This window comes from Phyllostomus discolor, chromosome 5, assembly GCF_004126475.2.
Source record: "Phyllostomus discolor isolate MPI-MPIP mPhyDis1 chromosome 5, mPhyDis1.pri.v3, whole genome shotgun sequence".
Classification (NCBI taxonomy): domain Eukaryota; kingdom Metazoa; phylum Chordata; class Mammalia; order Chiroptera; family Phyllostomidae; genus Phyllostomus; species Phyllostomus discolor.
Genome location: NC_040907.2, coordinates 47400883 through 47413764, shown reverse-complemented (window position 1 = coordinate 47413764; position 12882 = coordinate 47400883). Strand labels below are relative to the sequence as shown.

Below are 12882 nucleotides of genomic sequence, written 5' to 3'. Positions count from 1 at the left end.
AATTTTAACAGACATTCCACCCTGGAGAAGGGCTGTCTGCAGCAAAAATGTAGTCTAGCTACTTAGCCGGAGCCCCTTCACCTTAATCGTCTCCCCGCCTCTCAAGCCGCTCCGAGGTTCCCCTGGGCGCCGCAGGCCCTCACGTCCCTCTGCAGGTCTGCTCCGCCTCCGCAGGCTGCCCGGAAGCTCTAACACTGTCAGACCCGCAGCTTCAGGCACAAAGAATTCCTTTTCTTACTAGTTTTCTTCCACTAATAAATGATCAGTCCGTTAAAATAGCTTCATTTTGAAAAGCTACTTGTTTTATAAGCTAATTCATTTATCAAAAAGAAGAGGGACAGAAACCATAAACGCCTTACTCTGGGGTCCAGAAATCTCACACAGTTAATTTTCTTCCCCGATTCTTCCTGCTCTTCACTCACTGGTGTTTCATATGTTAGTAGAAAGCGAAGCAACAACCCAGATTTGCCTTTTTCTATACCACCTTTATCTTCAGAGGCCAGGTAAGACGTTTATTAGATGCCTTCACTCAAAGGGATTTCCCGGATGTGCTACACCATTCTCAGTAAGGACCAACTGAGATGTACAAGATCAGCAAAAATCTTCACCAAAACAGCACAGCAAAAAACAGGTGAGCAGGAGAAGTGAAAATGGGCGTCACCACAGCCCGGATGATATTGGGAGGGAGGTGATGCATTCTATCAATGATAGCTAACTTCCACTGCAAGGACTGCTGGGTTAAATAAGAAATGATGATAGTTAAGATTTTTGAAACAAAGCTCAGTGTTCCGGGAGAAATAAATCTGTGTCAAAGAAACAACAAAACAAGAGAAAAATAAAACCACAAAAGAGGGAAAGGCTATAAAGCCAGCAAACACTTCTCCTTCTGTTGCATGTCTGTGGGGCACAGGCTCCTGCTCTGTCACAGACCCTCCTCGGCCCGGGGCTGTGCGCTGTGGGGTGACCGAGAGCAGCGTGCACCAGTGTGCCCTGTGGGAGCGCGTGTCCTCGCAGGGGAAGTAAGAAAAGCACAAACTCGAATGCTAACAGGATGCCACCGTGCCAAAAGAGAAAGCTGCCTTGCTAAAGCCTTTTTCAGAGAAGGGGAAATGGGAGAGGAGCATTGGAGAGGTATGGACAAAGGCTTCATGGGTGAGTTAGCATTTGGAGGCGAGGTCAGATTTGGACAGGAAGAGACTGGGCAAGGCCCTTCTAGGAGAAAGGAAACACCCGAGCAAAGGCAGGTGGCAGGAGAGCATGGCCACAGCAGCTGGTCACAGACAAGAGTAATAGTAAGGCTGGAAAGGCAAGCTGGCCTCGGTCATGGAGAGGCTGGAATGCCTGGTTTAGGATTACAAACAGGGAATGGTATATCTAGTCCTGGAATACAGAAAGACTAGTAAGTGGCCCCACGAAAAATGGGGCAGGGGAGGAGACAGGCACAAGGTGGTTTCTCCAGGCGGCTGCTGAACGCACGTACCCATGGCATTTGTACGTGCAGGGGGGCAAACACACACACTTTATATGTGATTTTAAGTTTCAGTTAAAACTTTTTATGGAATATACAGATGAGAAAGAACCAAGTGGTATACTTCGAAATTCTGGGAGAAAACCTATTTCAATGGGCATTCATGCCTTAGAGTGACTGGGGAGAAGACAGACACTGAGAGGAGCTGTAACAATCTGCTCCTGCATGTCTAATTTCAGGTGGAAATCAGGTCGACCAAATAGCTGACCTGAACGTCATACGTAGGGAGACGTACATGTATGTATCTCCACAAACTTAGATGGTAAATTTGATCAGGCTCATCCACCGCCAGTCCAGAATAAAGATATTTCTTTATCATTATTGTTGCTCTGAAAGGAGTATAATCAGTTAGCATGTAGCTATGTAAATACAAATCAAGTCAGTTTTCAGAAAGTTCTGCCTCGGCCGAGGCCTCCTCAGTCTAACCTTCCCTACATGCTGCCCCCTCGGTGGAGCCGGACTGGACGGAGCACCCGCAGGGAACCGCCGCACCGGCTCCTCCAGAACCTCAGGCGCACGGACCGTTACCACCCCTCTCTCAGAGCTGCTGTTCGCTTTTTGACTTCACACCAAGAGAAACAAGAATCAACCTGATTATCTTTTCTGTATTCTTCAGTACAGTTCATTTCTAAAACTTTATTTAAATATAACTTTCCCATTGTTAAAAATGGTTTTAAACCAACATGCTTCATTTTTATGATAATAACAAAAAATTTTCCTTTCTCATATATAAATAAATGTTTTCAATTTTCCTATTAAATTTTGCTTCTCAAGTACCTGCTTTCTTCGTATGAGTAGTATTAAGTCTCAGCTTTGAGTTTAATAACTGATCCTCCAAAACAGCACTTTTCAACTGCTGTGCCACAAGAATTTTAAAACATGCAACACCTGACTACTCATTCAGGGGCGCTGACCTCTTTTCCCTGGGCTTGCCAAATAAAAAAAATAACAACAGCCAGCACAACAATAGTCGTCCATTGTGAATGAATCAAAATTATACCTATCTTTTGTCAGATAGGCAAAAATAAGATATATTTTTTGGTGTGTGGCAGAATTTTAGTAATTTATGTGTGCTGTGATATAAAAAAGTTTGAAAATTGCTGCTCTAAAAGGTATTATAATCCATTCAAAAATTAAAATTTGATCACCACCTCACTAGTTTCAGTATACCAAGCTGTACAAACCATGTATCTTAAGTCTGTTTCATAAGCACTTTAAAAAAATCATACACATTAAAATTCTTTGAAAAATAACATGTCAGGGTAGCAAAACTGTGTTCATATTTATACTGCATATTATCTTTTAATAACTTTTTTGAACACTTAAAAGACTGGCTTATAAACAAAAGATTTTAAAGTAATGAGGGTAAGTTTAAATAAATTTCAAAAGTTTGCTTTCCTTAATTAAAATTTTTAGCAAATATCATTTTTCAAAGTGCTTTCCAAGTTATTGTCTAGGATGAATGTGAAAATAATCTGTGGTTCCATAATTATTGTTTAGAGTGGGTTTAGGTTTTTAAAAATATTTTATATAGTTAGTTTCTGTTACAAGTTTGGGGTGTAGCACAGTCTACACAAAAATCTTTTTGGCCAGGCTCACTGCATTCTTTTGCCACTAGATGGCAGCATTAGGCCATATATGAAACCAGGCAGGCCTTTTCGTTTGCTTTTTTGTTTCCTCTTCTTCCCTCATCACACCATCTCCTCACATATTCTGTGGTCCATTCACAAGAAAAGGAAAGATGCCTTGTCGACCAAGAGCAACACAAGGTTACAACGGACAGGTGGACAGTATTATCCTGATGTACAACATACCATACAGCAACTCACTGTGGCCAGCATAAAGCCACACACACACACACACACACACACACTTTAAATCATAATGGGAAACAGCTGGGATCATTCTTACACCATTCTTTATGGCAATGATTTTCAACTGGTGTTCTACAAGAATTTTTAAAACACACCATACCTGACTATTCGGTCAGGGACACTGACCTAATGATCTAGTAAACATATCTGCTAATGAGAAAAGCAAGGCCAATTTCAAGGTAAGTTCAAAAAATAACTTTTAAAATTTAAATCTTATGTTTAACTAAATTGTAAAATAATTATTGAGCTTCTTCCTGTTAATAAATTGTGTTCCTTGTACAGAATAAAAAAATCAAAATTGTATGACTATATTTCATAAAATTTTAAAATTAACAGATTATAAAACATTTTACCATGTGTTTATGTATTTTATATGACTTTTAGTATTTGTATTTCCTGTTATAAATATGGCAATTTGTTTAATGCAGTCTTATAAATAGAAATTCAGGTTTCTAATTTTCACAATTATAAACAATTCATAAATTATTTTATGCATGTGTGATGATTTCCTTGGCCTGGACACCTGGAAATACAATCAGTATACAATCAATGTCCTTACCTAAATCATTACTTAAAATGTTAACTAATAAGGAAACAAAGATGGAGTTTTATGAAACATGTAAAAGAATGCCTTTTAGATTGTATCAATTCATGACTATTGTTCCTTCAGTATAGGTCTATTGTGACCTAATTACATCATCTTCCAACCTAGATTTCCCCCTCTTTTCCACAGGTACATGAGAGACTCTATTATATATTTTGCTAATATCCAGCTGCACCTTTTCTACACTCTGTTTCACCTGTGTTTCTAGTATTCCATCATAAAAGCCTACTCAGGCATCAATTGTTCTAAATGAATTCTCATCAGTTTGCTTTCCTAAGTTTATTAGAGACAAGTGAGACAAACACAGAGCTGCTCCAAGGAAATCGGAGTGGAAGCACAGCTCCTACGGACAGTGCAGAGCTGAGAAGCCGCTGACAACTCTGGGGAATAAGAATTAGAACTGTTGATCACAGGACTCATGATTACATCATCGTACGCTGCTAACGTGATAGGTACTCTTAGCTTACGCCACTAAGAATAAGCTGAAGGAGAAAAAGCAAAGCAAAACTGACACAAGTGGGTAATGACACAGTATATCTTATGAATACAATACTTTTCACACTATTGACTATTTGGTTTAAAAGGTAGCAAAGTAGTGCCTGCAATTATCATTATGTTTCTACATCAGTGAGCAGTGGTAAAGAACAGAAGCATCTGCTTGGGTCTGTGGTCAGGTCTAGACTAGTATAAGTTGAAGGTCAGAAGAGTTTTTTCCGTGAAGAGCCAGACTGTAAATATTTAATGGTGCAGCCATAGTCTCTACTGTCACTACTCAGCTCTGGGGCTGTAGTGCAGCAGCACCACAGACAGAATGTAAGGGAAGGGACTCAGCCATATTCCAAAACAATTTCATTAACTGAACAAGTGTGGGGGTGGGGGGCTGGATTTGGTCGGCAGTTCGCCAACCACTAGTGTAAACAATAACAGGTAAATACGGTAAAATGATACCTACCAATCCTTTCGAATGTGTCCTAAAATTCCAAGTGGTAAGCAAGAAATATTGTGTAGATCAGTGCAATTTTAATTTCACTATGATGTTACAGGAACCATGATTTGGTATTCAGTGAACTCAATACACAGTTGAACCAATTTTCCTATACACCATCACAAAGCAGAGACCCACTCACCTGTGCGTAGTCACCGAAAGGCTGCGAGTAAGCAATGCACTTCTCCAGCGTGTGCTGTGGTTCGTTTCCCTGAGATAGGGCATCCAGGATGTTGCTTGCAATTCCAGTCTTCTGCAGAGTGGTTTTACTTGCAGGGGCTAAAGGCAAAGCCAACACATGTATTTTAGTTAGGTCCCTTGTTTATAAATTATAAGCAGAGTACAAAACTCATTAATTCAGCATATTTTTTAACAGAACACAAATTTTAGTTTGCCAAGAGATGTGTCTGTATTAACTCCAGGGGAAAAATACATAGTACATGATATTATCTTATTCATTTAAAACAACTGAAAATGAGCGTTTTTCCCTATGGGTAAATGATTTTGGTGCAAACATTGAAAGAATATATGTTTAACCTCCAAAATGAGGTATAAAAAATGTGAAATAACTACTCTATCAATTTTTAGGCCAGATAAAAATATAGTAGGTATCCTAAAAGCACACTAAATCCTTTTCTGGCTTTAAAAAAATTACAAATTAATGTTTAGATCCAAGAGGATACTTCACAAATAAAGAGAATGCACATTAAAAACAAGATTCACCTCTCATCTCTTTTCATTCAATCCTATTCTTTTTCCCAGAGGTAACAGCTTAGAATTTATTTTCCCAGATTTACTCTATGCATTTACACATTCAAATATGTACACATAAGAATATATAGGTTTAAACAAATCATGCCATACATACATTTGCTTTTTCCACTTAATTTGTTCTGGAGATCATTTCACATTAGTACATGTAGCTCTCAATTATAAAAATGGTTGCAGAGTACTCCGTTTTATGATGAACTATTTATTTAACCACCCCCCTGTGATGAGCCTGAAGGTGCTTCCTAGTTTTTCACTCTAGAAAACCAATATTCTAGTGGATGTCCCCGTGTACAGAGTATACTGCATTTGCGATTTTCTCTTACAACTATGAGTATATACTAATGGAAGGCCTGAGGAGACCCTCCAAAAAAGTAAATGAGAATTCTGCTTCTCTCAATTAGCAACTAGTGTATTTTTAGCGTATCCTGCTAACACTCCAGATATATTAGGTTACTTAGACACTTAAACCTCTTTTAGAAATATGATTCCATAGGTATTGTAAATAATGATTATCTAGCCAAATAATTCTTCTGCTCAGTTATTTTAAATCATGACTCAATAATAATTCAATAAATTGATATTACTAACAAAGTATTATAAAAGATGTCTAAAGTGTTCATTTTAGTTGACCTTTCAATTTAAAGACGGGGGTCATCATTTAGGCTTTAACTGGTCAATAGGCACGATTTGCTTCTATTAAGTTAAATACTGAAGAAAAATTCATTAAGGAAAGTATCCACTAGAACTCCAAAGCGTTAACCCTGAGTTTTTCACTTACATGATAAGCACACGCTGGGCAACACACTCGCCAAGTTCAAGTACGGGTTTTTACTGAGCCGGATTTCTTTCGGCGGTTCTCCCAGGAGTGAAGTCTGATTCTGAGAGGCAGGCTGCTCGCCAAAAATGAAAGACAGAGTGGGTGCTTAGGAAGAGGTACAAGAAAATAAAAATGCAGAAGTAGAGAAATACTTATTCTTCAAAAAATCTAGGGTGGTAAAAACTTGTGGACACTAATGTTTGAAGATATAAAGCTATAAAGTATTTCTAGATATCGATTAAAATGATCACATTTTGCCCATTAATTTTTCAATAACTTAAAAAAAAACTATTCTGGAACCACAGAACTTTCTAACTGAAAGAGAATTGAAGGCCACCTTATACAACCTTCTCATTTGACCCAGGAGAGGATTCATCTTCACAAGAAAAAACAAATTCCATACCTTATTTCCAGAAACAAAGTTACCAACATTTTTTAAAAATTTAGTGTTAAAGCCAGGCCTCAAAACCTTTTTTTAAAATTGTATTTTATTGATTATGCAATGACAGTTGTCCTGATTTTTCCCCCTTTGCCCTCTCCTTCCAGGACCTCCCATTCCTCAGGCAATCCCCTCACCATTATTCATGCCCATGGGTCATGCATGTAAGTTCTTTGCCTATTCCATTTTCCATACCACAGGTGGCAAATACAAGGCCCACGGGTCGAATTCGGCCCTCCACCTTGTTTCTACCAGGCAGCAGTGCCAAGCTGTTGCTTAACTGTTGAGGGAGTAGCTACATTTATACAGTCCTAAAATTATATTCAGCCTTTTGAAGGCAACTGTGAGGCTGATGTGGTCCCTGGTGAAAATGAGTTTGACACCGCTATTCTACACTGTTCTTTACATCCCTATGATTATTCTGTAACTACCTATTTGTACTTCTTAATCCCCTCACCTCTTCACCCATTTTCCCACACTCCCATCCCATCTGGCAACCATCCAAATGCTCTCCGTATCCATGATTCTATCTCTGTTCTTCTTGTTTGCTTGTTTTTGTTTTGTTTTTATTCAATGGTTGATAGATTTGTAGATGTGTGATTTTTGCCATTTTATTGTTTGTAGTTTTGATCTTCTTTTCCTTGAATCCCTTTAATATTTCATATAATAACAGTTTGGTGATGATGAACTCTAGTTTCTTCTTGTTGGGGAAGCTCCTTATCTGCCCTTTGACTCTATATGATAGCTTTGTTGGGTAGAGCAATCTTGGCTGTAGATCCCTACTTTTCATGGCTTGCAGTATTTCTTGCCAATCCCTTCTAGCCTGCTAAGTTTCTTTTTGAGAGATCAGCTGACAGTCTTATTAGAACTCCCTTGTAGGTAACTAACTTCTTTTCTCTTGCTGCTTTAAAGATTCTCTTTTTATCTTTAATCTTTGGCATTTTAATTATGATGTGTCTTGGAGTCGGCCTCTTTGTATCCATCCTGTTTGGGACTCTCTGTGCCTCCTGGACTTGCATGTCTATTTCCTTCCCCAAATTAGGGAAGTTTTCTTTCATTATTTTTTCAAATAGATTTCCAGTTTTTTGCTCTTTCTCTTCTCCTTCTGGTACCCCTAAGACTCAAATGTTGAAACACTTAACGTTGTCCCAGAGGCTGCTTATATTATCATTTTTTTGGATTTTTTTTCTTCTTGTTCTTCTGATTGGTTGTTTTTTACTTCCTTAGCTCCAAGTCACTGATTTGATTCTTGGTTTCATCCACTCTACTGTTGTTTCCCTGTAAATTGTTCTTTATTTCAGTTAGTGAATCCTTCATTTCTGACTGGATCTTTTTTATGGTGTTGAGATCTTCATTAAGTTCCTTGAGCATCCTTATAACCAGTGTTCTGAACTCTGCATCTGATAGGTTGCTCATCTCCATTTCTTTTAGCTCTTTTTCTGGGGTTTGGTATTTCATTTGGGCCATGTTTCTTTGTCTCCTCATTTTGGCAGCTTCCCTGTGTTCGTCTCTACATATTAGGTAGAGCAGCTTTGACTCCATCCCTTGGTTGTATAGCCTAATGTCGTAGGTGTCCTGTAGGGTCCAGTGGCATAGTCTCCCCTATCACCCAAGCTGGGTACCTGAGTTTGTGTAGGCTGAGTACACTCTGCTCTTTAGTTGAGCCTTGGTTGCTGTTGGCAGATCGATAGGAGGGTTTTACCCAGGCCAGTCAGCTGCAAGGACTGGCTGTGACCACTGGCCACCCGGAGAAGGGTGGTGATTCTCCAACATGGCCTATAGCTGTACACTGGGTGCACTGTCCCTGGGGTTTTCTGGGTGTCACAGGCCAAGGTCAACCCCTACCCCCAGTTTTGCCCAGGGCTACCCTGCCTGAGCTATAAAGCAATCTGAGATGGTTGCTACTTGTGTTGGGCTTGGAGATTCCCAGGAGAAGCCACACTGTGAATCGAGGCTGGCTCCTGTTAGTGCAAGGCCTGGGGCTCATTGAGGCCAGCTGTTGCCTGTTTGTGAGGATTTAGGAAGATGTGAAGCATGAGTCAAAACCAGCCATTCATATGGAAAAGCAGCTTAGGTGCACCTTTAAGTTTGGTGGGGCGGAATCTCAGGATCTCCGAGGTGGTTCAAATAGTGTTAGCCAGGTTGATGGAGTCTCAGATATGGCACCTGCTTGCTGGCTCTGTGGGGGGAGAGTTTAGAAAAGGGACAAAGGCCTCTGCTCACTTTGACGCCAAACACTTCGGTTTCTCCCTGCATGCCACTCGTGTCTTTCAAGCTGCTACCTCAGTACTGGAGCTGAGAGAGAGTAAGTCTGAGTAGGTGAGTCTGTGTGTTAGTTAAGAGGAACTGTTGGGGCTCCAGCAGTTTCTCTCACTGACGCAGTCCCCACTGGATTTTGCAGCCAGAAGTTATAGAGACTTATCTTCTTGGCACTAGAACCCTGGGTTATGTGCCTGGTGTGGGGCTTGGACTCTAATCTCCTGAAATATCCTTCCTGAATTTTTATTCATCACACATAGATGCGGGACCAGCCTGTTCCGAATCTGTGCCCCTCCTACCTGCCTGGATGGATGTGGTTTCTTTAATTCCGTAGTTGTCAGACTTCCATTCAACTAGATTTCTGATGGTTCTGAGTGATGATTGTTCTACATTTTAGTTGTAATTTTGATGTGGTTGTGCGAAGAGGTGAGCCATGTCTGCCTACACCATCATCTTGACTGGAAGTTCCCTTCCTTTCTTAACAGTTACACTATTTTGCCCAGAAAAAAATGCCCTGGATTAAATGGCTTCACTGGAGAATTCTGCCAAACATTTAAAGAGGAATTAACACCAACCCTCCTCAAACTCTCCCATAAAATTGAGGAAGAGGGAACACTTCCTAACTCCTTTTATGAGACAGCATTGCCCTGGTACTAAAGTCAGACAGATGCTATAAGAAAACTACAGACCAACATCCCTTATCCAGATTGTCATGTGCTTCGGTACAAAGAAATATTGTAGGTACAGCATTCTCTTTCTGTATCTTGCTGGGCTCCCTTTCAAAGCAATCTGGAGTAAAGTGTTCTGCAAAACCATCAACAAAACACTAGCAAATCAAATCCAGCAGGACAGGATTATACACCATAACCGATTGGGATTTAACCCTAGAATGTAAAGATGATTCAACATACAATGCAACACATCACATTAACAGAATGGAGGAAGCACATGATGATCTCAACTGATGCAAAGAAAGCATTTCACAAAATATAACACCCTCAACAAACTAGAAATAGAAGGAAACTAGCACAAATCAATGGGAAAAGGCTGAAACCTTCCCCTGTAAGTTCCTGAGTAAAACAAAGATGTCTTCACCACTTCTGTTCAACACAGTATTTAAAGTCCTAGCCAGAGCAATTATGCAGCAAAAAGATATAAAAGGCATGCAAATTAGAAACAAAAAAGTAAATTGCGTATGACATGAAAACTCTGAAGATTACACAAACACAAACTCTTAGAAATAATAAGTGAATTCAGGATAAAAAATCAACAGGCAAAACTAATTGTGTTTCTATATACTAACAAAGAATAATACAAAAGAAAACTAAGAAAACAATTCCAATACAACAGAATACTTAGGAAGTAACTGAACTGAGAAATACTTATACATTGAAAACTACAAAACATTGTGGAAAGAAATTAAAGACAACTAAATGAAAAAAACACCCATGTTCATGGAGTCAAAAATGTAAAAAATTCCCATTGCAAAGCAAGTCATAGGGATATAATATACAGTATGGTGACTACAGTTTATAATATGTATTGGATGTTTAAAAATATTTTTATATATGTTTATTGATTTGAGACAGAGAGGAAGGCTGAGATAGAAAGAAACATCGATCAGAGAGAGAAAAACAGATAGGTTGCCGCTGGTATGTGCCCCAAATGGGGAATGAACCTACGATGTAGGAATTGTGCCCTGACCGGGAATCGAACCCCCAACTTAGGGTGTACAGGACAACACTTCTACCAACTAAGCCAAATCAGCAAGGGCTGTACTGCATATTTGAAAGTTGCTAAAACAAATCTTAAAAGTCTCATTGCAAGAGCAAACATATTCTGTAACTATGTATGGCGACAGAAGTTAGACTTATTGTGGCTTCCTCTACCATCTTGGAGATGGCAGATGGGGAATGGTTGTGGTCCTTCTGCTAATGCAGACAATGACACAGCACATCGGCCACTGCTGTGTGAGGCTCTCTTCACTGTGATTGTTGGTCAAAGCTACTGAAGGAGCAAGGGTGTCAAAACCAAGAATACCGACATCTGTGACAGCTTTGGCTGCCTGCTGGGGCAACAGGTGAAATGACTGAAGACCGGAAGGACAGTGCAGCCCCATTCAGCCTACAGCAGCAAGAACCCACAAGGTAAGGCAACAGATTTATACAATCTGAAAAGAAACTGGAGTATAAAGAAAAGCCCATTTCTTTCCACAAGTTTCCTCTTACTCGACCCAGTCTTTAAAAGAATGGGAGGCAGCTGTCAGAAGAGAAAACATTATACCCAATACTGCTATACTTTAGCAGTATTTGTTCAGAACACTGTACTCCAGATTGCTTTGAAAGGGAGTGCAACAAGATGCAGAAAGAGAACGCTGTACCCACAATATTTCTTTGTACCGAAGCACGTGACAAGCAGAGAGATCTTCTGGAACCAGAGGAACAGCTTCCCCCATCTCCTTTAACACCTCCCATTTCCCAGGCTGATGTTGCTATTGGATTACTGGTGCCTCCTCCTCAGACCCCTGCTACCTCTCAGTTTTCTGTGATCACAACTGTACAGTGGAAGATACAATGCCCCAGAAAAAAGGATTCACCAGCCAGAACAGCAAGTCAAAAAACTCAGGAAGAAGCTCAAGAGCACACAGCAGGGATGCAGTAGATAAGAACGACAGCTTGAAAAATTAAAGGAGGTTGTACACTTCCAGAAAGACAAAGACCATCAGAGAGAGAAGTTACACGATTCTGCCAGATAGCTACTTGGAAACAGTGGAAGTACCAGCACAGATAAAATGAAATTTGCATTGGTTTTTAATGAAGCAATACCACAAACCCTCTTCTAGCCTATGAAGAGTTTCATTTGAAAAAAATAACAATTACTTGTATAAAAACAATTCAGAATATTTTTAATATATTTTATTGATTATGCTATTACAGTTGTCCCATTACCCCCCTTCATTCCCCTCCACCCTGAACACCCTCTCCTACCCACATCCCCCCCTTTAGTTCATGTCCATGTGTCATACTTATAAGTTCTTTAGCTTCTACATTTCTCATACTATTCTTGCCCTCCCCCTATTTTCTACCTACCATTATGCTACTTATTCTCTGTACCTTTTCCCCCTCTCTCCTCCTCCCACTCCCCTGTTGCTAACCCTCCATGTGATCTCCATTTCTGTGGCTCTGTTCCTGTTCCAGTTGTTTGCTTAGTTTCTTTTTGTTTTAGGTGTGGTTGTTAATAATTGTGAGTTTGCTGTCCTTTTACTATACAATGTTTTTTATATTCTTTTTCTTAGATAAGTCCCTTTAACATTTCATAAAATAAGGGCTTGGTGATGATGAACTCCTTTAACTTGACCTTATCTGAGAAGCACTTCATCTGCCCTTCCATTCTAAATGAAAGCTTTGCTGGATAGAGCAATCTGGGATGTAGGTCCTTGCCTTTCATGACTTGGAATACTTCTTTCCAGTCCCTTCTTGCTTGTAAGGTCTCTTTTGAGAAATCAGCTGACAGTCTGATGGGAACTCCTTTGTAGGTGACTGTCTCCTTATCTCTTGCTGCTTCTAGGATTCTCTCCTTCATTTTTACCTTGGCTGATGTAATTA

The 12882-nt window shown here is 39.8% G+C and overlaps 1 protein-coding gene and 1 pseudogene across 1 annotated transcript in view; one reads left to right on the top strand and one right to left on the bottom strand.

The window, feature by feature from the left end:
- RAVER2 (ribonucleoprotein, PTB binding 2) overlaps positions 1–12882 on the bottom strand; it is an 87274-nt gene that overhangs the window by 8147 nt on the left and 66245 nt on the right. The window contains 2 exon segments of the mRNA XM_036026220.1: positions 5134–5270; positions 6541–6652. Of these exon segments, the coding sequence (XP_035882113.1) occupies positions 5134–5270; positions 6541–6652 (249 nt within the window).
- On the top strand, positions 8580–12162 carry LOC114496170 (annotated as a pseudogene).